Raw genomic sequence first — 26,356 nt, forward strand, 5'->3', positions numbered from 1 at the left:
TTTCATTTGTGATATTAGAAATGTGTCTGCGACAGTAGAATCGCGTGAAAAGTCGCTTGGTATAAGTGACAACCACTATGGCTGGCTGTGGTAGGCTTAAGGTAATGTCAATCAAGCAAACACGTCACTAAATGTACACTGGCATTTTAAAGGGTACGCCCCATTACTTAAAGTCCCCTGCAGTCACAAATGTGCTTATTGTTCCTTCCCTTGGATGTTTGAGCTTCGCTATGCACAGTTGGACACTTGACGTGCGTTCACATTCATCTGTTGACGGAGGAAATCTTCTCTGTGCTCAGCTTGATTTTATGATATCAAAGTTTGGAAGCCAACAGTGGTCCAATATGCAATTTACACAACTGTGATTTGGAAAACTTGAAGCATCCAGTGCACATACACTGAGAACTGACTTTTCTTAGTAACGAAGAGGCATCTTGTGTCCAATAGTTCAATAATTTAAATAAGAGAGTAGTAGATATAATGGAAAACCATGTGTGTGTGTGTGTGTGTGTCTGTGCGTGTGCGTGTGCGTGTGTTTCTCCGATCCATTATTCCACCCAATCAATTTGTGCTGCCGTTCAATGAAGAGGCTGAATGTTTCATGGAGATTGCGGTAAACGGCAAGTTTCTGAGAATCTGTGAGTGACATGATGAAAGTGTTGCCTAGTTACAGTCATCCTCCCTTTGTGTAATCAGATTAAATAATAAATACAGCTTATGATGCAGCAGATGGCTCTTGCAAGATCTGACATATATAAAAAACATGATAAACTAATTTGGATTTAGTATTTCATTGTATTTGTGACTTGTATTTTAGTTGTATAAGTGTCTGTGTACCTGCACAGGGAGTGCAGATGCAAATCAGTTAGTAGCTGAATCTGGTCAAATGCATCTCTTCTGCTTGTGTGAGATTAATGCTTTGTGTGCATGGTCCCTGACAAATAATGTAATAAACTAAACTTTTTGAAAGATTTGTTTTTGAACCCACTGTAAATCAAAATACTGTTCAGGGTGGATTGGTTATTGGAGCTAGTGGTTATTTATATATTTTTTTTTCTGGGTTTTATTAGTATTGTATTTAATGTTTTATTGTATTGTGAGCATACTTTTTTTTGGACTAACATTGTTTTTAGTTGTTTTGTAAAGCCTCTTTGGGCTGCATCTCTGCATCAAATGTGCTATCATTTTATCATGTGTGTGCAGTACAGGCCAAAAGTTTGGACACACCTTCTCATTCAAATGTGTTTCCTTTTATTTTCATGACTATTTACATTGTAGATTCTCACTGAAGGCATCAAAACTATGAATGAACACATATGGAATTATGTACTTAACAAAAAAGTGTGAAATAACTGAAAACATGTCTTATATTTTAGATTCTTTAAAGTAGCCACCCTTTGCTTTTTTATTAATAAGGGACAAAATTCCACTAATTAACTCTTACAAAGCACACCTGTGAAGTGAAAACCATTTCAGGTGACTACTTCATGAAGCTCATTGAGGGTTTGCAGAGTTATCAAAAAAACGCAAAGGGTGGCTACTTTGAAGAATCTAAAATATAAGACATGTTTTCAGTTATTTCACACTTTTTTTGTTAAGTACATAATTCCATATGTGTTCATTCATAGTTTTGATGCCTTCAGTGAGAATCTACAATGTAAATAGTCATGAAAATAAAGAAACACACTGAATGAGAAGGTGTGTCAAAACTTTGGGCCTGTACTGTATATGTCATTTTATTGTGTATGTTTTTTTTTTCTTCATTATGTATTGTGTTCTTAGTTTTGCACTTTTTAAACACGTGGCTTGGGTGGTCTCTTCATCTTTTATTTCTTTCTTGTACGTTGTATAATGTGTCTGTGAAAAGCACAAAAGAGCTGTTAGCATGGCCGTAGACTCTTAAGTCTTCTTTTTCTTCGAACATTGGATTTTAGAGATTGAGTACCACGTACGAATGGATTGCTCATATGAATTTGAAGAAATTTTGAGAAAATGAAAAGAAACAGAAAGGGGTCCAGTTTATAACCCAAACCACTATTGAAGTGGGCAAAGTGTGACTAAGAAATGGGCCAATGGCTAAGTATAGTAATAGTTAACTAATCTGACCTGAACTGGGGTTGTCCAATTCTTTCAGCTAAACTTCAGACAGTTTACTTTCAGTTTCTTGCTGCTATTTTGGAGTCAGATAAATTGATCTGGTTGTTTGCCAGAACATGTGGCGTTATCCTCCTGCTGGGCTGTGTGATAATGTGAGGAGCATTCAATATTCACTTAAGAGGAAGTTGAGTGTCACTACATTATCTGAGAGATGTCAGGCATTTATTGATGACTATCCTTTATCTGTTAGACACACACACACACACACACACACACACACACACACACACACACACACACAAAACCACTGGGAGTAATATTATTTGTCTGATAGATGTAGTCTATTTGTTTCATGAATTATAGATCTTCCAAAATGTCATCCACACGGTGTGTATGACATCACTTTGACAGATGAGTCCTTTCAGCAGCACTTGCTGGAAGTTTGAACTGGGAAACTCAAAAAGGTTATTCAATCAATAAGTGAAGCTTTTTAAAACGCTTCGTAATGTCCTCTACTGGGCTGAATTGTTAATTAGACAGAGTCTGCGATACAGGCTGCTCGTAAACCCGAATAATCTGCTTGCAGTTTGGCATCCTCTGCAGACAGACTTAAACAGATTTAAAGCTCCCCATGTGCTTTGTGCTTTGATGCTTTAAGTTAAGCTACGGGCCTCTGATGAAATTAAATCAACGCAAATCAGTGTGCAGAAATAGAATTACTGACAGAAATAATTCACTTTTGTGAATGAAAAAGCACTTTCCGGTTGCACTGGTCTGATCTTTTCTCTTTCTTTGTTGGATGTGGAATTCATCAATGGATGTGTAAAGAAGATGTAAGAGAGAGAAGCGGATGTCTCACTGCCATTAACCTGAAACAAACCTCCCCTAGCACCCCTCCCTCCCTCCCCTCCCCTCCCCTCTCCCGGCTCGACCCCACTCCACCTCCCTCCCTTCATTCATTCATTCATAACCCAGAGAGGAACAGAGGAAACTGCTGCCCCCTCTGGGAATTGGCATCATAATTATATAGGAAGCGGAACAGTCTGCCGTCTGTTAGAGCTGGAGCTGGCTGCAGGCGGGGTCACACATGTCCGCTAATGTGCAGTGAACAACTGGTCATACCGTGGATGTGGATGTCTGACACTGTTTGCAAGGTAAGATAATCTCCTGCATTAAGAGTTAATAATAGCAGAGAGTGATTACCAGCCTGTGATGTTAAACCCCTTGCTGCTCACAGGCTGATCAGTTTAATTAGAGTGTTATTTTGTATTGAGCCTACAAACTGCTGCCATGTACAAATAGAACTAAAACAGACTATAACTGAAGTGTTAAAACAAAAGCTTTGTAGGCAATCCAACAAAACTTTCCTCCTGAACTATCTCTGAATGAAGCATTAAATGTTGCCTGGTTAGTTAAACCAATCTCGGTTGTTTTTTCATGGGAACTGATCCGTTTTCGTCTGCAGGCTGTTTCTGAACTCTGCAGTCTTAATTTGATTTCTTGCCATTGGTCCTGGAGGTGATCAGCCTGTTAGTCTCGTACCACATGATTAAATAGCACTCCTGCACAGCACACACAGATTAAATAAAGTTGTTTGGGGTGTAAACGAAATGGATCTGATAAATACATCTAAAAAAGGCGTAAAAAATAAGAGTTAAGAATCCAGCGTGGCTCTTAGGAAGTATTTTAGATACCATTGATTTGAAAGATTGTTGTTTATGGCACCATTAAGGTCCCAACTCTAAAGAGAACCTTTTCAAAATTGATCTTTCTGACACAAAAAAAGGACTTAGCAGTGATGCAAATAATATTTTCTGATAGACTACATTTTAAATACTGTTTTGTAAATGTGTTAATGTGATGTGAGTAATGGCCCTACAATCGTGTTTCGACTCAGTCGCACTGCTTGCTCTTGGGGGATATTTTGGGTCTTTGTAAATTATAGAGTGTGGTCTAGACCTACTCTATCTGTAAAGTGTCTTGAGATAACTCTTGTTATAATTTGATACTATAAATAAAATTGAACTGAGACGCCTGTTTTTAAATGTGCCACAGAGTAAGAAGAGGAAGCAGCCATGTCTGAGAAGAAGCCACGAGGTTCGGACACGCGTCCCAAATGTGGCCTCCGCAGTTGGAGTGCGGACAGTTACATTTGGCGGAGGAAGAAACGCTCCCGGAGCTCTCGCAACGGGTCGAGTCCCGGGGGGCTGGAGGCGGAGGGGACAGAGGAGCTTGGTGTGCGGTCAACATCCTGTCCCAGGCGGCGCAGAGAGAGAAAGTGTAGCTGCGGCACTCTCGGGGACGCCTTGACATCTGCAGACATTGATGGAGTGTGTCGGAAAGCCCTGTCCCGCCGCTCGCTGCGCCAGAAGTTCCAGGATGCTGTGGGCCAGTGTTTCCCTCTGCGCTCTCACCATCACCACCACCATCACCACCACCACCATCCATCGGGCTCCTCGCGACCCTTCTCGGTGCTCTTCTGGTCCAAACGCAAGATCCACGTCTCGGAGCTCATGCAGGACAAGTGTCCCTTCTCGCCCAAATCTGAACTGGCCCGATGTTGGCACCTTATCAAAAATCACGCCACCCACCCAAGTGCCCTCAAGGACATGGACATGGAGGCTCCCCTCAAACCCAACACGTCATCTTCCTCTTCCTCCCCACCCCAGACCCCTCTCTCCTGGGAGGACATCTGCTGTTCTCCCGGGCCTGGAGGCACCAGTCTGGAGGACTGGAACCCTTCTTGTCCTCATGGGGGAGCAGAGGGCAGCTGTGGCCACACTGACTACATCCTGGTCCCGGATCTCCTCCAGATCAACAACAGCTCCTGTTACTGGGGCGTGTTGAACCGCTTTGAGGCAGAGGATCTGCTGGAGGGCAAACCGGAGGGAACGTTTCTTCTCCGAGACTCTGCCCAGGATGAGTTCCTCTTCTCAGTCAGCTTCCGACGCTACAGCCGCTCCCTGCACGCACGCATTGAGCAGAACGACAAGCGTTTCAGCTTCGATGTGCGCGACCCGTGCATGTACCGGGATCCAAGTGTGACGGGACTGCTGAGACACTACAGTGACCCGGCTACCTGCCTCTTCTTTGAGCCCCTCCTTTCCCGGCCGCTACCACGGACCTTCCCTTTCACCCTCCAGCACCTGTGCAGGGCTGTGATCTGTAGCCACACCACCTACCGGGGCATAGATAACCTGCTGCTGCCTCCTCAGCTCAGGGACTACCTCCGACAGTACCACATTAAGTGCGACGGGGCCTGCGCTGTGTGACAGTCCAAAGCAGGCCTCATACCGTGATAGGCAAAGACAGCACAAGCAAAGGCAGGTTCCCTTGGCAAAGAGAGAAGAATCTTGCCATTGAATTCCACGTACATTTGCTGTTGCAGATCTTTGAGGTCTAAAAGATGCAGAACTGGAGATCTCTTTAAGATGCTTGTTGATCTAGATGCATCAAGAGATGAACAATTAAACCTACAAAGCCTTCTCTACAGGTCTGAACTCATCTACTGTATGAACTCAAGGGGCGTAATGTATCTTCCTTCAGTGCTATGGGATGGTTTGAAGCCTTGGATTTCTGTGTTCTGCTTCAGGCCATCTGGTAATTAATAAGCGATCATGCCCCAAAACACTTGCCTTAATATTCTTAATGGAGTAAGGATTCTCACCAAGACGTTAAACTGTTACCCTCACTCTTTGTGGAATATTGACTCATGAAGTTGGAGCGTTTTCCTCTCGACTTCAATGCAATCAGAGTTGTCTTGTTTGGGCATCTTGTATATCTAGTGGCCACTAGAGGAACTGCACCTTTCATGGTTTCCTGGCTGATACCATACCTCCTTTAATGTACGTTAATGTCATAAAAATGTGATTCTTTGCAATTGTTGTTGTCCCGCACTAAACCAGTGCTGTCAAAGGTTTGAGGTACAGAGAATCCAACTGCATCTAGTTATATCCAAACACATTAATTCCTCATTAACTTTCCAACTAAACAACATTTTACAGTGTGGTCCTTTCCAACATAGCCATATAAACAACACTGTTGTAGTCAAACTAATCACAAAATTCAAACCACATCTCCTTCCAAAGACTTTGTGTGAAGACGGATGTTGTTAACCACATTAACTTTCTCGTGGGAAAGTCGGGCAAACTGAAGACGAGAGGATGTTTTTATTTGATACACAAAACAGGTTCAAGTTCTCTGTTGGCAATCAGTATGGGTGACAGAAAAAGAGACATAATTGATAACTTGGCTCAAATATTGTAGACGTCACAATGTTGTCTTAATATGCCATTCCAACATGTTGGTATCTTACGAAGGACTTAAACTAATTCAATGGGACTGCATTCTTCTCTTCAGCCACAAGATGGTGGCACAGCCGCACCGATCAGAGCTTCTACTCATATGTCATTCTTCATACAACTCAGCTGCTTCTTTATCATTCACTCTTAAAGCTCCTGTGTAAATGAATATTTGAACAGCAATTGTTCCTCTACAGCTTTCACAAGTATTGCTATTGGAATAACTGTTAACATGTTGGAGTTACGGTGGCCCTGAGAGCTCAGCGCACTGCAACTTAAAGAAAACACATGCAAGTAGATAAATGGAGACACCAATTCATTATTTCACCAAAAGCATTTAGAAAAAGAAAGCGCTACAAATTGAGGAAACACAACCAAATACAGAAATGCTTCAAGTTTAACAAAACGCAATGAAATGTTATCTGAATTTCACGAATTTGCTGTAAATCTAGTGTTAGACTTTTGCTGATTACTAGCGTGCCAATTCAAATCCGAATCATGCAATCAAAATGTTTAAACAAAAAAAGTACATTAGTTTGTTTCTGTAACTGTTTTCTTAAACTGTTTTTATTTGCAGAGTTTTATTTCTAAATACATGTGTAATCAAATTAATGATGATGCTTTGTCTCTTTTGCATGTGGCTAAACTTGCAGTGCTCTTAGCTCTCGGGGCCACCGTACAGACTGGAATGCAGTACGCTATAGGACCAAGCAGTATTCTCAAAGCATTTGAATTTCTGTGATTCCTCTCGAGGCATACATTGTATTCACCACACTAATACAGAAACCAATAAATGCCATTTACACTGCCTCTAACGTATGACTGTGTCTCCGATTTTTTTGTCATCTCTGGACCGATTTAATGGCACAGCTCAAGTCATGCTTATCCACCCATGTCTGTTCACGCTGCAGCTGTGGGCTGTGTCGTAGTTAGACAGGCTAATGGTAGGGAAAATGCTGCTTTTGAAGTAGTGCTCTGAAAACAATTCATCCCGCTCTCCACAAAGGACACCTCTAAATGCCAGCGCGTCAGCAGAGCAAATAAAGAGATAAGGACATGAAAAAGACTATTCTCCCCCCATAAGTGGGGTGGAATACAGATGTTTTCAATTGATTCATGTGTCATTCAGTTTCTCTTGAACTAGCAGTGTAAAATAAAATCTGCCCAGAGGTTATTTGTATGAATACAAAACAGTGCATGAAATATTCATCATACGGCCATTAGGTTTTCAGGCACATCAAGTTTTTCTTCAGTACTTGTCATACGGATATCAGCATTTTACTTCTAAATGCTCGAGTAAATTGGCCAGTCTGTTGTCAGACTTGTTTTTTTTCCACTTTGTGCATTTCATAATTACTGTTAAGGTTTAGATGTAGGGATTCAGAGCTGGTCTGGTCTCCAGAGTTAGGATGTTAGCTCTTTGCTCTCTAACATTAGACAGTTACACTGAACTGAGACCAATTTAAAACTTATATAGACTAATTTTAAGCCTAAAATTCAGACACCCTACATATAGACTGTCTAACATCTAAAAGCTGTGCTTCCATGGCAACAATCAACAACAACATCTGCTGACAACTAAAGGCTCAATAGGCCTTATTTTCACGGAAGACATTTTCACACGTCACGGTAGAAAAAAGCACAGGTGTAAATAATACTGTTAATGATGGCTGAATTCCATTTAGCTGCTTCCGTTTCAGGGTTATGGTGTTGTGCATCACACTGTCATGGCTTACAGGGACACTTAAATAATTAATAAATAGCAATAATGTTAATGCTGTAAGTAATACCTGTGGTTTTCCTACTATAACAAGATAAAATGTCTTTTGTTTCACTTAATTTTCCCAGTAAACATCCCTGTAATTGTTAAATTCTTCCATAATATAAGTGCCAGTACTGAGTAACGACAATTCTGATTTTGTTAAAGTAACTAATTGTTAAAGTATTATTAAAAGGCTGATATACATGTATATAGAGAAATAGGCTATATATGATTTATTGGGAAATACAGAGCAATTCTATGTAAAATCCGACATGCCTGAATGGAAAAATCCTTTTTTCATAACCACATTTTCAGACACTGCGACGATTGGACAGTGATAGTTGAATCAGGCTCTTTAGATTCAATCGTTGAATAGTTGACTATTTGTGTCACCCCTACAAGATACATATGAATATAAATATATCCAAGACACATGCGATGATCATGTCATGCAACTGCTGAATTAGGGTACTGGCACCTTTTTTGGAACCAATTCAGGCACTGTAAAATATATAGCTTCTCTGTTGGAGAGGACAGATGATATCAGCATCAATGATTTTCACCATAAAAAGGAATTTAATTTACTCTAAATACAGTATATTAGTCCCATTTAAAGGAGAACACTGATTTTACACCTAAAGGTCAGTTAACTAGTCATGGAGAGCACTACTCAGCCTCTCAGCTTGAATTTAGAGAGAACGCACTTATAACAGAAAGTCTGGATTTGGGTTATTTAACAGGCAGGGAGGGACCAAAGATATAAAGCTATAAGTTGCATTATGGGAAATGTAGGATTCAGTATTTCTTGATCATCACTCATAGGGACGGGACTAAAAGTCGGGATATTTGAGCCTGTTGCTTTTATTTTAACCATTAAAAAAGGTATTATTTTCAAAGGTTTATCAATACTTGATCACCAGGAGTTAACAACTTTGTACAACTGATGAACTTTTGTCAGATTTAAGCCACAAAGTCGATCTTTGATCCCTTTGACTGCCTATGTCAAAGCTCAGTCAATGGACAAAGTTCAGGAGGAACCACATTGATTGATTTTCTTGAACCACACACATGAAATATTAATGTTGTCTTGTATGATCCAGTTAGCCAGCATCATTTTTCAGCAGCTCCAAAGCCAATATCTCGTGTTACATTAGATGTACTATACATTTGATATCCAAATCTGAGAAATGAAACACTGTTTTTTTATGTTTCAAGTTCATCCAGGACTGTTACGTACAGACATGTGTGCCTAATGCACACGTATCAGGACTGCTGTTGTGCTTTTACATACCGTTTATATATCAGGTAATATTTAGACACCCAGCTGCCAACAGAGTACTTCCTGTTGCACTAATCAAATTCTCCCCTGAGACGCTGCTCATACAGGCAATGGCAGGTTTTCTTTGGCAGCCAAGAGGTACTTTTGCTGTATATTTATAGCTATTTGAATGAATAATAATAAAAAAGTATTAGCATTAGTGAGTGAATACTTGTTTCTGTCTTATTTAGGTGCTTTTGCAAAGTCACATTTACAAAATGTGATGCTGAGTCGCAGGTGATGTGAGGAGTCTTTCTTACATTGGTAGTGATAACTAATACATTCTCCACCCAATGTAGATACATATGAATCAAATCTTGAATAGCTGCTAAACCAACCAAATTCATTGTTAAGAGTCTAACTTCTAATACAGTGTTCATATTATTTTTTTTTTAAAAGGGAAAAGTAAAAAACAATTTTTACTAATTTACTATGATCACAATTACAAGCATACACAGTGCACTGTAAGACTAAGGCTTGAAACTTCTGAGATTTCGGTTTACTAGATGTGAAAATCACATTGTTAGGTGATCAAAAGCTGCCCTGTAGCTACCATCCAATTTAAACAACATTTAAACAATAATTGAATAAAGTCATGCTTACAGTGTGTGCTTTAATTGTCCCAGATGTGTGCAGAAACAGCACAGAGCCCAATGGTGGAATGTAACTTAGTACATGTACTCAAGTACGGCATTAACATACAGTTTCGCCGTACTTTACTTGATCATATCGATTTTATGTTGATTTTTACTTCCAATCCACTACATTTCAGAGGCAAATATTGTACTTGTTACTCCACTATGTAACTGTAGTTATTTTACAGGTTTATATTTTTAATGCAAAATATGAATCAACTAATAGGCTACATTAAGCTACCCAGCTGTTTATAAAGTTATTCAAATTAGCTCCACCTTTACCGGCTGCACCATTAAAGTGATGAACCATTAATGCATCACTTAGGCTCTTATAATGCATAGGCTAATATATATGATTTTGCAAAGGGTCATACTGCATGAGTACTTTCACTTTTGGTACTTTAAGTATATTTTGATACTAATACTTGTAACATAGTATTTTACACTGCAGTATTGCTACTTTTACTTAAGTTAAAGATCTGACAGATCAATAATAAAAAAAATCTCACTCAAACGTAGGACGGGTTACGAAAGTTGCGTAATGACGTAGCTGGCGGGAGTTGTGACGCTACGGTTCCTTGTTTTTGACGCAGCGCGGGAGATTCAGGAGAAGAAGAAGGGTCTGTGGAGACAGTCAGTCGGGGAATTTGTAAGTTGTCAGACCAACTCTCTTCTCGAGCCTTAACTAGTTAGATAACCTCTCCGTTTAGTCAGAGTTGAGCACCTCGTAAACACCGTTTATCGAGCCGACCGCTGAGTTTAAAATACCGTAAGTTCGCTAACGTTACATTGGCTGTATTGTTAGCGATGAAGTAGCTCAACTCCTCGGCTCTAATCTTAACGTTAGTTATCTAAAACAGCTATGGGAGCTAAAAAGACAGGGCAGTGGATAACTGTGGTCTACACATGTGTCACAAATGTGAAATGTTCACGTGTTAGTCCTACCTTCACGTATTGGTTACTGTTTGTGTTTTTGTGCTCGTCAGTGTGGTGGTTTTGTGAAAAATGCCTTGCGAGAGGAAGCCGATGCGCTACGGCCACTCGGAGGGACACACCGAGGTCTGCTTCGATGACTCCGGGAAGTAAGTCCGATATTATGTCTTATTAAACAGGCGTTTGGTTGCCCTGTTCCCACTTTATTCATGTTTTTGTTGTTTTATGTATTATTTAAATTGTGCACTGTTTCAGTTTGTAGCTATCATATTGTATGTTTTGTTATTTGTAAATGTGAAAAGAGTTATATAACTACATGTTACTTACTGAATGTATGTACATTTAACGTTAACTTACCTCTTTACTGTCTTGTTATTTAAGTTAGATGTTCAAACTCTAGTCAGTTTTGCTCGGAAATGAAAATATATACAGTGTATTTTGTTGAACACTGGTCACTCTATGAGTCTTAAATATTTTTTTATATTGTTCATTTTTAAAGCAATGTTAATTCATTTAAATGTACAGTCTGTGGTTTGGATACATTTTTTTTTTAATTACTCTCAATCCTCATTTTGCGCAATAGTAAATTGACAGAAAAAAAAGCACACTTGACCATGTTGACATCGTCCTCAGGTTCATTGTAACGTGCGGGAATGATGGAGATGTTCGGATATGGGAAGGTCTGGATGATGACGATCCAAAGTTCATCACCGTCGGGGAAAAGGCGTACTCTCTCGCACTCAAGGTTGGCCATTTTATCTTGTGGCTGTTTTTTTTTGGGATCTTTGATAATGTATGATTGATTTCTACTGAGACCCTTTGTAATGAATCAGCTGTCAGTGGAGGATTGAGATGTGTTCGTCCCTCCACAGAACGGAAAGCTGGTCACGGCCAGCTCCAACAACACAGTGCAGATCCACACGTTTCCTGACGGCGATCCAGATGGCATCCTGACCCGGTTCACTACCAACGCCACGCATGTCGTCTTCAACAGCAGCGGCTCCAGAGTCGCTGCCGGATCCAGGTACTTAAGATCACTTTTTGAAAACGGAACAAGAATCAAGTTGAAAGTGATTGCATTGTTCCGTCCAAAGGTGGCAAAATGTGCCTATTTGCACATCTAAAGCAGTCTAATTTACACATCATATCTCCCGTACAAAACCAGAAAGTTGTGGTTTTATGTGGAGTTGTGATGTAACTAGTTCCTGGTCAGGCGTGACAAGTCTCTGCTGGTTCCCAACCAAAAAATAGGTACACCACATTCTACTTTTATTTCTGTTTTTGTATGGTATGGTGTAGGTTGTTGTTTTTTTTCAAACTTTTGGACGGAGGGCAGATTAGCTGTTTCCTCCTGTTTCCGATCTTTATGCTAAGCTAAGATAACCAGCTGCGGACTGTAGCTTCATATTTATGGTTTCTTCATCCAACTCTGAACAAGGAAGTTAATAACTATTTATACATCACATTTGACAACCAAGTACTTGACAAAAGAAATGAGGCCACCAACATAAAAACAGACATTAAAGGTGCAGTAGGTAAGACTTATGAAACTACCTTTCTGTCATATTTATGACCCTATGTTCCAGTAGAACTACATGAAGCAGGTAATAAAAAAAAAAAAAAATCCAGCACCACCTACAGCCTGTAGTGCGATTTGCAAAAAAACACGGCTCCCTGTTCAGATGCACCAATCAGGGCCGGGGGGGGCGGTGGGCGGGTCTAACTTCATGTCAATCACTGCTCATGCACATGCATTCATTCTCCCTTGTGGGGGGAGGGGCTTAGGAGACAGTTTTGGGCTTTAACAGAAAGGGAGGAGGAACTGCGAAGTTGTTGATGTTCACATTTTTTGACTTAAGTCCTGGATCTTCACAATCCTACCTACAGCACCTTTAATACAGACTTTGGAAGACTTAAACTCAACAAAATTGAAAATGATCATATTAAACAGGTTGCTGCTTTTTAAAGGTTCCCACAGATTTTAAGTCCAAAGGGAGAGAGTTTAGGAGCAACAACCTTGAAGTCACAGTCTCCTTTAGTTTTAAGCCTGGACATCCAGAGCCTTAAATTGGATTCTGATAGGAAAGTAAATAAGCATATTCCCCAAAATGCCAAACTAAATAAATATGAATAGATTGATTACTGAAGATCTGCATTAACTGAGTCTCTTGAAACCATTTCTGCATTGGACATTTCTATTTATTTATTTTTTTAAAGATTATTTTGTGGGGCTTTTCTGCCTTTAATTGATAGGACAGTTAGGTGAGAAAGGGGAGAGAGAGGGGGAAGACATGCAGTAATTGTCACAGGTCGGACTCGAACCCTGGACCTGTGTGTTGAGATAGATAGATAGATAGATAGATAGATAGATAGATAGATAGATAGATAGATAGATAAACCTGAGTGCAGTCTGTCAACTTTTGCTAAAGCTGCAGGTAGCAGACAACAAGCTGCTTCAAAATGTTCAAAGACACCATCAATCACACAGCCTGGTAGGTTTCAACACAGACTCGTCGATAACTGTGACAAATGTCCAATCATAAACATTGTTGAGAACCTTTTATGAGCCATAATCCTAAAGAAACCTGTCACATTTTGATTTGTGATATCCAGTTATGAGGACGTTCATCCGACTGGGCTGACTCACCGGTTCATCTTAAGATATCTCTCGCCAGTGATCCCAGAGAAGAACCAGAGCTGAAAGACAAGCAAATGTCACTTCTCCTCAGCCAAGCGATGCGCGTTCCCTCCGCTCCGGTTTCTCCTGTGGCGGCTGGTGAAGCTGTCGTGCGTAATGTGCGTCTGTGTTCAGTATACTATGACTAAACCGGAGTAAGATCTCATTAGATTCAGTATTGTTATTCCAGTTCAGAATGAGCTGCACATGGAAGTGTATCTGGATGATATATCCCCCTCACAGACAAGAGCAGCATGTTGGGTTGCCTTCTGATGAGTCTAGATTAGCGATAAACGTCTGTTTGCTACCAGAATTGATTTGCCCTAACCAGGTTTATCACAGCAATAAAAGCCCAGAGCATGGCGCCTCGTTGATGAGGCTATTTTCACACCGGTAATTTCTCTGGTGGTATTGATTGTAGAAATTCAGGCATCTGAGGCTGTTAGGGCAAATTTGGCATCTGCTTTCTGGCGGACGTTGGAGGAAATCAGGGTTATTTTCCTTTCTCTCGTTCATTGATTTGACAATTTGCACTTGTGCTGGGTCACAGCTGATGTGCCCCTTCGCTCCATTCTGTCGCTGGCGCTCACGTGTGAGCACAGATTGCCTGCACGTGCCAGTTTGCATATATTTATTTCTCTTGTTTTCCTGCAGTGACTTCATGGTTAAGGTGGTGGAGGTGTCGGACAGCAGCCAGCAGAAAACACTCCGGGGCCACGAAGCGCCCGTCCTCAGTGTCACCTTTGACCCTAAAGATGACTTCCTGGTGGGTAAACTGTTTTAGAAATGCAACATTGGCTGTTGGTGTGCTGATGATTTAGAAAACACGGTCTAAAATTAGCATCCCCAGAAACTCCAAATAAAGTTAAAACTGTGTTGAATTATAAGCTGGGCAGTATTTTAGGTTTTAAATCGGTGGTTCACAAAGTTGGGTCCGGGGACCTCCATGGGTCCTAGAGGATATTCCAGGGGGTCCCCAGCAAAAAAGGGGAAATAATTTACACTAATAATGCCATCCTTAAGTAATACAATTGTAGTGTAAAGTGTATTGTAGAATGTATGACTATTTTGGTCATTGAGTTCATACATGTTCTATAATAAAACATCTAAAAGCAAAAATCCTATTCAGATGGGGTTTTGTGGTCTAATTTATTAGTTTAGGGGTCCTTGACATGAAAAAGTTTGGGGACCACTGTTTTTAAATTAAAGGTCTCATGACATGATACTCTTTGGATGCTTTTATATAGGCCTTAGTGGTCCCCTAATACTGTATCTGAAGTCTCTTTTATATAGACCTTAGTGGTCCCCTAATACTGTATCTGAAGTCTCTTTCCCGAAACTGACAAACTGCCATTTTGCATGTTTGAAAGCCATGATCTCTCTCTCTCTCTCTCTCTCTCTCTCTCTCTCTCTCTCTCTCTCTCTCTCTCTCTCTCTCTCTCTCTCTCTCTCTCTCTCTCTCTCTCTCTCTCTCTCATGGGTGGGCCAAATTCTCTGGGCGGGCAAAGCAGAGAAAGGGGAGGTAACCTTGCTCCTTATGACCTCATAACAAGCAGATTCCAAAACATCTCATCTGAGCTTTCATTTTCTCAAAGGCAGAGCAGGATACCCAGGGCTCGGTTTACACCTATCGCCATTTCTATCCACTGGGGGACCATAGGCAGGCTGGGGGAACTCATATTAATGTTAAAAAACCTCATAAAGTGAAATTGTCATGCCGTGGGACCTTTAAAGCACTGTACATGATTCTGTTCACGAAATAATACTGAAAAACAGTGAGATGTTTCTTCGATCCTGAGAGAAATGTAAGCATACAGTAGCTTATGCGATGCATAAGAAACACCGACACACACAGGAATATAGAATAGAAACGTAATAATAAAAAAAAAAAAAAAAAGACACTTCCTGAATGTAGCGACGTCTGAGCACAGACGAAGAAAAAAAAGCAGCGGCCGGAAAATCAACAAGTAACGTCATTAGGCTATAATTGATTATGGTCTGTCCGCATCGCAATGCGTCCATGCAATGATTAATTTCAACACCCCTTAAAGAATGTACACACAACGAAATCAACACTCTGTGGGCCCGATCTTGCACACGGCGCAGCGCCACGCAAAGCCCGACACAAATGTCTTGGCTAGTTGTCAATTTCCCGTCCAGCGCCAGTGTCGTTTAAGTAGCAAATGCACCTGTGCCCATCTTTGCGCCCATGGGCGTGCTGGTCTTACAGGGAGGTGTGTTCAGGTGAATTCTTGGCATATTGCTATCTTCAGGCAGCGGGAAGTGATCGCGCCACTGACCAACAAAAACCTGGTCTAAAGTCAATAACGCAGCATTTCATTGTTATTTTAACAGCAAATTAGTAAAATGTGTCTATGCTCGTGCACCGCGCGCACACTATGCTTGTTACACACACAGAGAAGCCAGCAGCACACACACATGCAAAAGATTACAAATAAAAATATTAGGGTGCAAATCCTCCATCATAACAGCAACGCCCCAAGGTACAAACGCGCCTGGCTTTTAAAGGGAATGGGAGATGACACTGATTGGTTTATTGCATGTTACGCCCAAAAGACACCTGTGAATTAATGAAGACACTAAGTACAACCCTTTTGAACCAGGCGCACGGACCCTTTTTTTCAGCCTTTTTTCGAAAGTGGTTTTGGACACGCCCTAAACGCACCTGTGCCAGGCGCCTCACGCCATGCGCTTAGATCGTTAAAATAGGGCCCTGTGTCAGACACCCTAATTTTTCCTAATTGCAATGAACAGTTGTAACGATTCATCTGCTCTCTGTCAGGCGTCTGCCAGCTGTGACGGCTCCGTCGTGGTATGGAATATCGAGGAGCAGGTACGTCGGTGTTTCAACACCTCACACTGAAATATTTTTCTAAACGCAAACTTTTTTTATTTATTTTTATGTGCGCTCCATCTGTCCAGCCTGTCTGATGCTGATCTGCTTTGTGTCTGTTCAGTCTCAGCTGATCAGTTGGCCTGTGCTGCAGAAGACCAACGACATCAGCAATGCAAAGTCTCTGTGTCGGCTGGCCTGGCAGCCCGGCACGGCCAAGGTCAGTGACCCAACTCTTTGAGTCCGGTGTCGACCATTACATCTGCGTCTCTCCAGCACTTCCTCAGTCCAAACCACATCAGTGATTTTAGTCATTGATTATGATCTAATCAACAGAAGAGGCAAATCTAACCCTAAAAGAGAAATATTCTGTGTGTGCGCCCAGTTTTTAGCAGTTCCTGTAGAGACGAAGGTGCACCTGTACGAGCGAGGATCCTGGGACCACGTGAGCACTCTGTCCGATGATCTTCAGACACAGGTGAGGTCCAGGGCAACGTACACATGTCATGTTCAGGGTCAAGTCGTCTTCATGAAAGGCCACTCCACACTTTTAAATCCTAAGCAGTGTGTCTGTGCTCTCTTTTGAAATCTGATTATGTTCTCTCTTAGTTTTGTTATTCTTTTTGCTCCCTGTTTTCTGTGCAGCTCATCAACGTGGTGGCTTGGTCTCCGTGTGGGCAGTTCCTGGCAGCTGGCAGCGTGGGGGGTTCACTGACAGTGTGGGACGTGAACAGCAAGTTGTGTGTGGAAAGGTACGCAACACGGACGTGTGCCGAAGTTGGAAAAACTGGTTTCAATTTTTTTTTATATTTAGTTTTTTTTGTTGGAATAGAGAGCCGAAATCATGCCCTTCTACTTCCAGCCAATGGGACCTATCGAAAAAAAATATGAACGAGAGTCAATGGAGAGATAATAATAATTTTTTGATCCCGTTTTGAATTGAGCCAAATATGATGTTCGTCAATTTAAAACATTATTTTTCAACCGAAGAAAGTCTGTTTGTTGTTAAACTGTTGAAGTATAAGACTGTGAAAATATGTAATTAGAAAAGACTACACACTTCATGGGTGACGTCTCGCTGAAGCTACGATGTCTGTGTGTATCGTACCGGGGATGTAACGTTACTCTAATGAGCAGAGGATCTCGCTTGTTCTTTTGCTTATCTGCTGAAAACTCTTGACTGGATAAAACACATCAGGAAAGATAACGTTACATGTGTTGTTTAACAGAGCTAAGCTAGCTAGCTAGCAAGCCGAGCATCAAGCTAGGTGAGGTAGATTGTGTGAGACGGGAGATGTAGTTCACTGAGCGGTTTCACACTAAACTAAGTGGTCACATGACCAACCTGCGGCTAACTGAGACTTTCTTCGGTTGAAAAATTATCTTTTAAATTGAGGAACATCATATTTGTAATCCATGGCTCAATTCAAACGGGATCACAAAATGATTTGCCTCTCCCCGTTCACTACCGTTCATATTTTTTCTGAGTTAAGGTCCCATGAGGTCGACTGGAAGGGGCGGGACTTTGACTCTCTATCGGATGTAATTAATCATCACTGGGGAAATTTTAATAAAAGTAGCAACCTGTTATGCTTTGGCTACACTGCAGTCGTAACGTATGTGGACTGTTTGCGAAGCGGATGTTCCGCAGAATGTATCGTTTAACTGGCTGCACCTGGAGCGCACGCACGGCGTAGGATTGTGTGAGTCACAGGCGAGACGGTGAGCTTTTGCTTGGGGGTTGTTGTTGTTGTTGTTTCTTCAGTTTTTGGAGCCGGCACAGCGCTGTGAAACGTCAATCTATCGTCGGATATTATCAGAGGATGAAGGTGAGGGGAAACCTCAAAACCAAACTGCCATTACGCTCAATACGCTTGCTTGTCACTAAGTCATTTCCTGTATATTGGTAGTTTACATTAAAAGAAATAGACACTTTATGATCCATTTCTGAGTAGAAGGACCACGCGCACACCTCGCTTGTAGAGCGGATTGCCGCGGTGCATACGCAACACACGCTGCTCTCGTTCCCGGTATAACCAGTTTCATTGATTATACTGGAGTGTGTTACACATGCTATGTAGCCGGCTTGTTACTAGCTGGTTAAAGGGGTGTCTGCATTAAAGCTGTAGTGCGTGTTTATATGGACAGAGATTGGTTCTGCTAATGCGGCTAAAACGCTTGTGTGGAGAGATCAGTTTGTTTACAAATGAGAACGTAGTAGTGTGGATGTAGCCTTAGAGGATCCGTAGATGTTCAGGATCACTACAGTGGACGTGGTCTCTCCTCTGCTGCAGGCAGAAGCACGAGAAGGGCTTCACGGTTTGCAGTTTGGCCTGGCATCCGTCCGGCAGCCAGATCGTCTACACGGACACAGAGGGCTGCCTGGGCCTGCTGGACGGACTCAGCACCCCCACACCCAACACCAACACCACCAAGGTACTGCTCGGATAACTAGGGCTGGGTATCGTTCAAAATGTTTTCATACCAAAACCAATACTGTGACTTAGATACCGGTTCCTAAACGATACTTTTTTTAGTACCAATTTTATAAAACAAAAAGACATTACAACATTACCAAAACTTTTTCAGTTCCTACTACTTTGCGTAACGTAGAGTTTTACCTGGGTGTCTCTACGACGTGTAACGTTAGACAGCCGATCAAAAGCATTATTAGAGCTTGGTATGCTGCGGGCTTATTGGCCACTGACACTGATGAGATTTACTAAATTTTTCGATACTTTTAGAGGCATACTTTCGGTCTGTGCGTTAAGAGTATTGAACTGGGGACCCAGCCCTACGGATAACGCACGATTTAAACGTTGCGTTGATTGTCATGATTTTCATGACAAAACGGTAAATGCACATCTTCTAATAATCGGTGGGGTGTTGTTTTTTTTTCATGTCATTTTGATGCTAAATAACTCACTGGTCACTGGACCTTCAGCAGGCACCAGCAACAAAAGCAGCCAAAGACTACGACGACCTGTTTGATGATGATGATGATGATAGACTCATGGATGAAGGGCTGAGTGAGACCAACTCACCGGTTAAGAAACCTGTCGCCGGGGACGACGACGATGACGATGATTTCCTCATGCCTGCAACAGGGCGGGTGAGGAACAGAGGAGCGATCCTGGATGATGAGAACTCTCTGGGTGAGTGAGGGAGGATACGGACGTGTGACGGATTAGAAGTCAAAGAAACAAAAGGAAGTGTGTTATTAACCCTTGTGTTGTCTTCCCATGCAACTTTTTTTTTTTTCTGAGTCAACATTTTTGACGTTTTTGTCACTTTTCCCGATGTTTTTATCAACTTTTTGTGCGCCTTTTGAAGCTTTTTCCATCATTTTTGTCATTTTTTTTTTTTTTTTTTCAATGTTCTTTTTTTTTTTTTTTTTTTTTTTCAAATGCTATAAAATTAAGTAAAACGCCCAAATTCAATGAAAGTAGCGAACTGATCATTTATTTTACTTGTGAAGAGCGTTGTAGAGAACCATCCACGTTGCTTTTTGTTGTTGAAAATTTGGTTGAAAAAACCCAAATTTCTGATTTATAGAAACTTTTTGAAAATGGGTAAAATTTGATCTGAGGACACCAGGAGGGTTAAGATACCAGGCCGTCCTAAACTACTAGGAGGGCCTCTGTGCTCCGTGTTATAGATTCTTCAAGAAGTCCACTGGAGCAATAACGTTCGAAAGATTAAATCTTCACACCTCAACTGTCAAAGTTAATGCAGAAACTATTCTCATTAATATTCAACGAGCTAAGCTGCTAGACTCTGATTGGCTAACAGCTAGCCAATGAGAGCCTGGCTATCAGCATCCTTTACCTAGCCCAACTGGGCGAGCTCATGAATAGTGATGAGCTCAGACGACACCACGTCAGACTAACCAGCTTTTGTAACTGGCCTGATTTCTCCGCTCTTTTCTTTTCAGTGGCTAGAGCTGACAGAGGAGGTAGCAGTTCATTTTCACATTCACAACATAACACAAACGTATCAAAAAATACAAGGAAAAATGGTTTTGTGTGGCAGGGCACCTTTTTAAATGCATATAGAATATCAAAGTTAAAAATAATTTTTCGTTTGATCGATTTCTCCTTGAGGCATTACTTTTGTTCACGAAGTGAATGTCATCATAAGGGGAAAAAGAAAGCTCGGGAATGGATGCTGGTTCCCTTAGTCCTGTTAAACTTTTCTCCGTAGACGAGCTTGTTAATCTGAAAGAAATAAACCTGAACTTCTGCTGACTTGTTGAGTAACATGCTGAATGTATGGTTCACATGAATCAGCAATAAGTGGATTTAACATTTTTATTTTTCCTATTTATTAAAGACTTCTATGGTTCCATCTCTGCATGTGTGTTTTATTCAGACACTGGATCGCTGAAGCTCGGTCAGGACAAATTCGGGGACGATGACGACACGGGCAGCGCCGTAGTTCCTGCAGCTGTCCCGCTGGTGCCCATGCGTCCCGTCTATGAGGGCCCCATGCCAACGGCGCCCCAGAAGGCCTTTCAGCCGGGCTCTACCCCTGCACACCTCACACACCGCTTCATGGTAGACTCAAATAAATGCTGCTGGAACCCTTTTATTCTTCTGTATATTGTTGTAAAGACTCCCTAAAACTTAATCTTGAGCAACATAGGGCTGTCCTTGACTAAAGAAATTCTTAGTCGACTAACCCTTATAGGATTTTGTCGACTAATCGATTAGTTGATTTAATTGACAGAGCTGTGCGCTTTGAGAGGTGGTTAAGACTAGAAAAGCACAATATGAATGTAGTTAATTAACCATCTGTAAACCTGAGTTTCTCCACAATTAATCCTGCAAAAGCACCACTTAAAATCTTGTGTTTACCATAAATGTGCTCAGAAGTTTCTTGGAAATAAGTAATTAAGCATGAATAAGCATAAAAAATGACTAATCGACTAAAGAAATCTTAGTCGACTAAGACCAAAACAACCGATTAGTCGACTAATCGACTAAGAGGTGGCAGCCCTAGAGCTAAATATGAAATTAAAAAGATTCCCAGTCTCACGTGTAGTAACGGCGACATTGTGCCTCAGATGTGGAACTCTGTGGGAATAGTTCGAGGCTACAACGACGAGCAGGACAACGCCATCGACGTGGAGTTTCACGACACGGCCGTGCACCACGCCATGCACCTCACCAACTCGCTGGGTCACACCATGGCTGATCTTTCCCAGGAGGCCGTGCTGCTGGCTTGCCCCAGCACGGACGAACTCGCCAGGTAAACATCCTTCTTCCCGTTTTGTGTTTTTAATGTTAAATTGATATATGTACAGTACAGGCCAAAAGTTTGGACACACCTTCTCATTCAATGCGTTTCCTTTTTATTTTCATGACTGTTTACCGGTATATTGTAGATTCCCACTGAAGGCATCAAAACTATGAATGAACACATACGGAATTATGTACTTAACAAAAAAGTGTGAAATAACTGAAAACATGTCTTATATTTTAGATTCTTCAAAGTAGCCACCCTTTGCTTTTTTTTGATAACTCTGCAAACCCTTGGTGTTCTCTCAATGAGCTTCATGAGGTAGTCACCTGAAATGGTTTTACCTTCACAGGTGTGCTTTGTCAGGGTTAATTAGTGGAATTATTTACCTTATTAATAAAAAAGCAAAGGGTGGCTACTTTGAAGAATCTAAAATATAAGACATGTTTTCAGTTATTTCACACTTTTTTGTTAAGTACATAATTCCATATGTGTTCATTCATAGTTTTGATGCCTTCAGTGAGAATCAACAATGTCAATAGTCATGAAAATAAAAAGGAAACGCGTTGAATGAGAAGGTGTGTCCAAACTTTTGGCCTGTACTGTATTTTTAATTCTCGCAGTAAATCTTTCAACCTGCTCCACTTTTCTCAGTAAGCTCCAGTGCCTCCACTTCTCCTCGTGGGACACCAATAAGGAGTGGATGGTGGACCTGCCGGAGGGCGAGGACGTTAGGGCGCTGTGTCTGGGTCAGGGCTGGGCGGCGGTCGCCACCAGCGCGCTGATGCTCCGACTCTTCTCCATCGGCGGAGTCCAGAGAGAAATCTTCAGCCTGCCGGGGAACGTGGTCTGCATGGTCGGACACGGAGAGCAGCTGCTCATCGTCTACCATCGGGGTTAGAGAGACACACACACACAAAACGCAAACGGAAACGCACAACTAAAACGGAAATAAGCCATAAGCCTCACAATGTGTGAAGTGATATAGGCTAATATTGAAGATCTACTGTTATGTTGGGTAGCCTGCTTACTGGAGTTGTGTGTGTGTGTGTGTGTGTGTGTGTGTGTGTGTGTGTGTGTGTGTGTGGGTGTGGGTGTGGGTGTGTGGGAGTGGACCAAACCACTGTGAGGCAAGGGAGACCTTCCCCTCACATGGATAAGGTCCTGACCCCCCTGCAATTTCTGCCTATGCACACACAAACTCACACATATGCTATACACTCAACATTACTGATGACCATTTTATACAATAGTATTTCTTTTGTGGTCTGTTGTTTCCAATCATTTAACTCTATGAAGACCTAAAACCTGCCTGAGTTGAGTAATATGTCAGCGAACATCATGTCTGCTTTATTTTTGTCTATGTTCCCATCATTTTGTTCATATAAGTTTGTCTGGCAATCTTCACTGGGATGGACAGTCCAGCTCAAGCAAGATTCAAGCCTCTGCCAATTAATTTTCATAGTGCACAGAAATAACTGAAACCAGTAGCTGCCTCCAAACCTTAAAAATAAAAAAATAAACATTTTTGAAAAACTAAACCCTACGGAATGCTTTGGGAAATGACCAGCAGAGGTAGAAATACACTATAGTAATTGGCCTAATCTCCCTGGTATATGTACTGTATTTATATAGACACTGCAGACCATATTGTAGCATCACTCACACTGGGTTTCATTTTCCGCCATCAGCTCCAGGTTTTGATGGGGAACAAGCTCTGGGTGTTCAGCTGCTGCAGTTCGGTCGAAAGAAGAGGCAGCTCATCAACGGGGAAGCCCTCCCGCTTTCTCTCCAATCCCACCTGTCCTGGCTCGGATTCACCGCTGAGGGTCAGTCTGTCCGTTTGTAAAGAAAATATATTTGTTTTATTTCAAATCAATTTTATTTATAGCATCAAATCACAACAAGAGTTACCCGAAGGACACTTTACAGATAGAGTAGGTCTAGACCACACACTATAATTTACAAGGACCCCCTCCGCCCCCCCAAGCGCAAGCATTTGGTGTGACTCCGTAGCAATTATAGTAACAATAAAGAGAATATAACTATGACTAGAAATAATAGTTGTAGCAGTGCATGGCGTCGAGCAGGAACACGGCAGCTGCTGCAAAAAAAAAAAACAATCCAGGGTGTAGCAGGGCATTGAGAACTGGAAATTCACTTGGGAACATTTCTCTGAACTTGTTTGTCAAATAAAATTAGCAGAAGCAGCATTTCTCTCCGACTACACCCTCATCTTTGGATTTTAAAGTTGACAGCCTGGTTACATCCCGGTTTTTCAGGTACCCCGTGCTACGTGGATTCGGTTGGAGTGGTCCGGATGCTGAACCGCTCGCTGGGCAACACATGGACGCCCGTGTGTAACACCAGAGAGACCTGCAAAAGCAAGTCGGATCACTACTGGGTGGTCGGAATACATGAGAACCCTCAGCAGCTCAGGTGAGCTCGCTTTTCTACGCAGCTCTGTTGTTTTCTACATCTGAGAGGTTTGTTGTATTTCCACGTCTCTTTCAAAATGTTTGGGTCGAGTTGGAGGTGCAAAAGAACTTCTTGTTTGTCATCACTAAAACAGCTTTTGGATTGTTGAAAAATAATGTTCCTTATTGTAATAATTACACTTAGAATATCATATTGAATGGTAGAAAACAAGGTTTTATAAGTGCTTCAGAAATGATTTTAATTACTCATAAAATTGTTTTCGAAAGGAGTTTTTTTTTTGGGCTTTTCTGCCTTTTAATTTTTGACAGGACAACTAGGTGAGAAAGGGGAGAGAGGGGGAAGACATGCAGGACATTTTTAAATGAGCTATTCCCAACTTGGTAACTTTCGGTGAAAACTCTGAGATTTGAGAATTGGCTGCCGAAAAAAAGCCCTCAAGTGGGAAAGTTTTCTGAAAACCAAACCCAGAGGACACAACACGCTAATGTTTTTTTGCATTCGTGAAGCTGCTGTTCATCATCTGAACACCACAGAAAGGAAGCAGTCGAATCAATGCAGTCATTTGATGGTAGCATAACTTCGAACAAAAATACCAGCTTCATTTTCACTGATGGTTCACCTTTCTCTCGAGTAAACTTCAAGGCTCTACAAATTGATTTTAATACCGTACTGAATCCAACTGAAGTTCGTGGCTGTCTGAAAGTTTGGCTGTAAATCTAAAAGAAAAGGGCCAGCATGACATTAAATCTGATCATCTGTAGTTGGGATATGATCTACAAAACAACCAGCGTGGTGTTTTTTGTGTTCTCGCTGGTTAATCGTTATGTTTTGGAGTTTGTTTCCCTCTCCCTAAATCCAGTCCGTTGTGGTTCCTGTCAGGTGTATTCCATGTAAAGGCTCCAGGTATCCTCCGACGCTGCCCAGACCTGCTGTGGCCATCCTGCCCTTCAAGCTGCCTCTGTGTCAGACCTCCACAGAGAAAGGACAGATGGAGGTAAACCCACCGGAGACGGCTTGCTTTGATCAAACTGCACAGATGCTAACATCTGCTAATATCTTAGTTTGTTGTTCATTAACATTTATAAAAGATGTATCTTCTGTGCCTCTAAGAGTGTAATGTTTGGCAGTTTAGCTTGTGATGCTACAGTGACTTCTTGCTTTTGATTGGACAGCGGTACAGATGTTTCTTATCGACAGATTTATGCATTACTAAAGTCTTTATTAGCTAAGACAGGGCTCAGCAACCATTTTTGATATTAAGTGCTTTTCAAAATGTTCTTTTTAATCAGTGTGCCATATCAGCATTAAGACTGCCACCATTTACAGAGCCCACAGTGCTATTATTTTTTTCCTTAGTGCTGCATTCCATGAGGATGGCAATGAGTACTAGCCAATCAGAGGCAGAGTAGGGAGGGTCATCACGAATGCGGATGGGGGGGGGGAGTCAACCAAACTAGCGTAAATAACAGGCTGTGCTTTTGTCAATGGCTGTGAAAGAGGTCATTTGGTATATGGATGAGAGAACATTTCCAAAAAAAAACTTGCTTGCCCACTTGGATGGATTTATGACTACTGTCTACTTTATTCCCCTATAATGCCCATATTTACCGCTGCCTTTTTTAAACTTTATCTTTGCACTGCTATAGTTTTTATATTACTATGTCTACATTATTGTCCATATTTAATGCTGGTCTCTAGACTTTATCCTTGCACTATTGGACTTATTGGCACTACCACCATGACACACACTCTAATAAAGCACCTTACCATGCAGACTGAATCACAGGGTCAGTCACTGCAAGCGTCTCATGCTTATACATCCCTTAGTACATTCATGTGGATTTTTTTATTTAGTATCTTTTCTTGTCCATATTATTCATGTGGATTTGTTATGTTATCATCTTGTTTATGATTTATGTGTATGTTGTGTGTGACGTCTTTAAGCTACTGGGACCTTGAATTTCCCCTTGGGGATCAATAAAGTATCTATCTATCTATCTCTCTAATCCAGATGTGCCACAGTAATTTCAGGTTTTCTGTTATAGTTATTGGTAATATTGAACTGTCTTTCAGATGACATAAAGTAACCCAGTCCTGTC

General features: G+C 41.4%; 2 protein-coding genes across 4 annotated transcripts in view; both read left to right on the plus strand.

Annotated features, from left to right (window-relative positions):
* Positions 1 to 4,172: 4,172 nt before the first annotated feature.
* Positions 4,173 to 5,369, plus strand: socs4 (suppressor of cytokine signaling 4). The gene has a single exon (XM_028587285.1). It carries the CDS (start codon positions 4,173 to 4,175, stop codon positions 5,367 to 5,369), a length of 1,197 nt encoding a protein of 398 aa, XP_028443086.1.
* Positions 5,370 to 10,672: 5,303 nt separating this feature from the next.
* Positions 10,673 to 26,356, plus strand: part of wdhd1 (WD repeat and HMG-box DNA binding protein 1) — a 37,666-nt gene continuing 21,982 nt past the window's right edge. Inside the window, exons 1-17 of one of the 3 annotated variants that reach the window (XM_028574397.1) lie at positions 10,673 to 10,762; positions 11,100 to 11,195; positions 11,680 to 11,791; positions 11,919 to 12,070; positions 14,378 to 14,489; positions 16,527 to 16,577; positions 16,702 to 16,797; positions 16,963 to 17,055; positions 17,223 to 17,329; positions 18,872 to 19,013; positions 19,522 to 19,732; positions 20,949 to 21,133; positions 21,643 to 21,827; positions 22,473 to 22,714; positions 23,510 to 23,647; positions 24,101 to 24,257; positions 25,137 to 25,251. In XM_028574397.1, the coding sequence (XP_028430198.1) occupies positions 11,119 to 11,195; positions 11,680 to 11,791; positions 11,919 to 12,070; positions 14,378 to 14,489; positions 16,527 to 16,577; positions 16,702 to 16,797; positions 16,963 to 17,055; positions 17,223 to 17,329; positions 18,872 to 19,013; positions 19,522 to 19,732; positions 20,949 to 21,133; positions 21,643 to 21,827; positions 22,473 to 22,714; positions 23,510 to 23,647; positions 24,101 to 24,257; positions 25,137 to 25,251 (2,175 nt within the window). In that variant the 5' untranslated portion in view covers positions 10,673 to 10,762; positions 11,100 to 11,118. The other 2 variants (XM_028574414.1, XM_028574406.1) reach the window with 2 other exon arrangements.

The sequence above is a fragment of the Perca flavescens genome, chromosome 1, assembly GCF_004354835.1.
Source record: "Perca flavescens isolate YP-PL-M2 chromosome 1, PFLA_1.0, whole genome shotgun sequence".
In the NCBI taxonomy this organism is placed as follows: domain Eukaryota; kingdom Metazoa; phylum Chordata; class Actinopteri; order Perciformes; family Percidae; genus Perca; species Perca flavescens.

What these genes read in the sequence shown, in the direction of transcription:
- socs4 (XM_028587285.1), top strand. Translation starts at nt 4,173, where the DNA reads ATGTCTGAGAAGAAGCCACGAGGTTCGGACACGCGTCCCAAATGTGGC.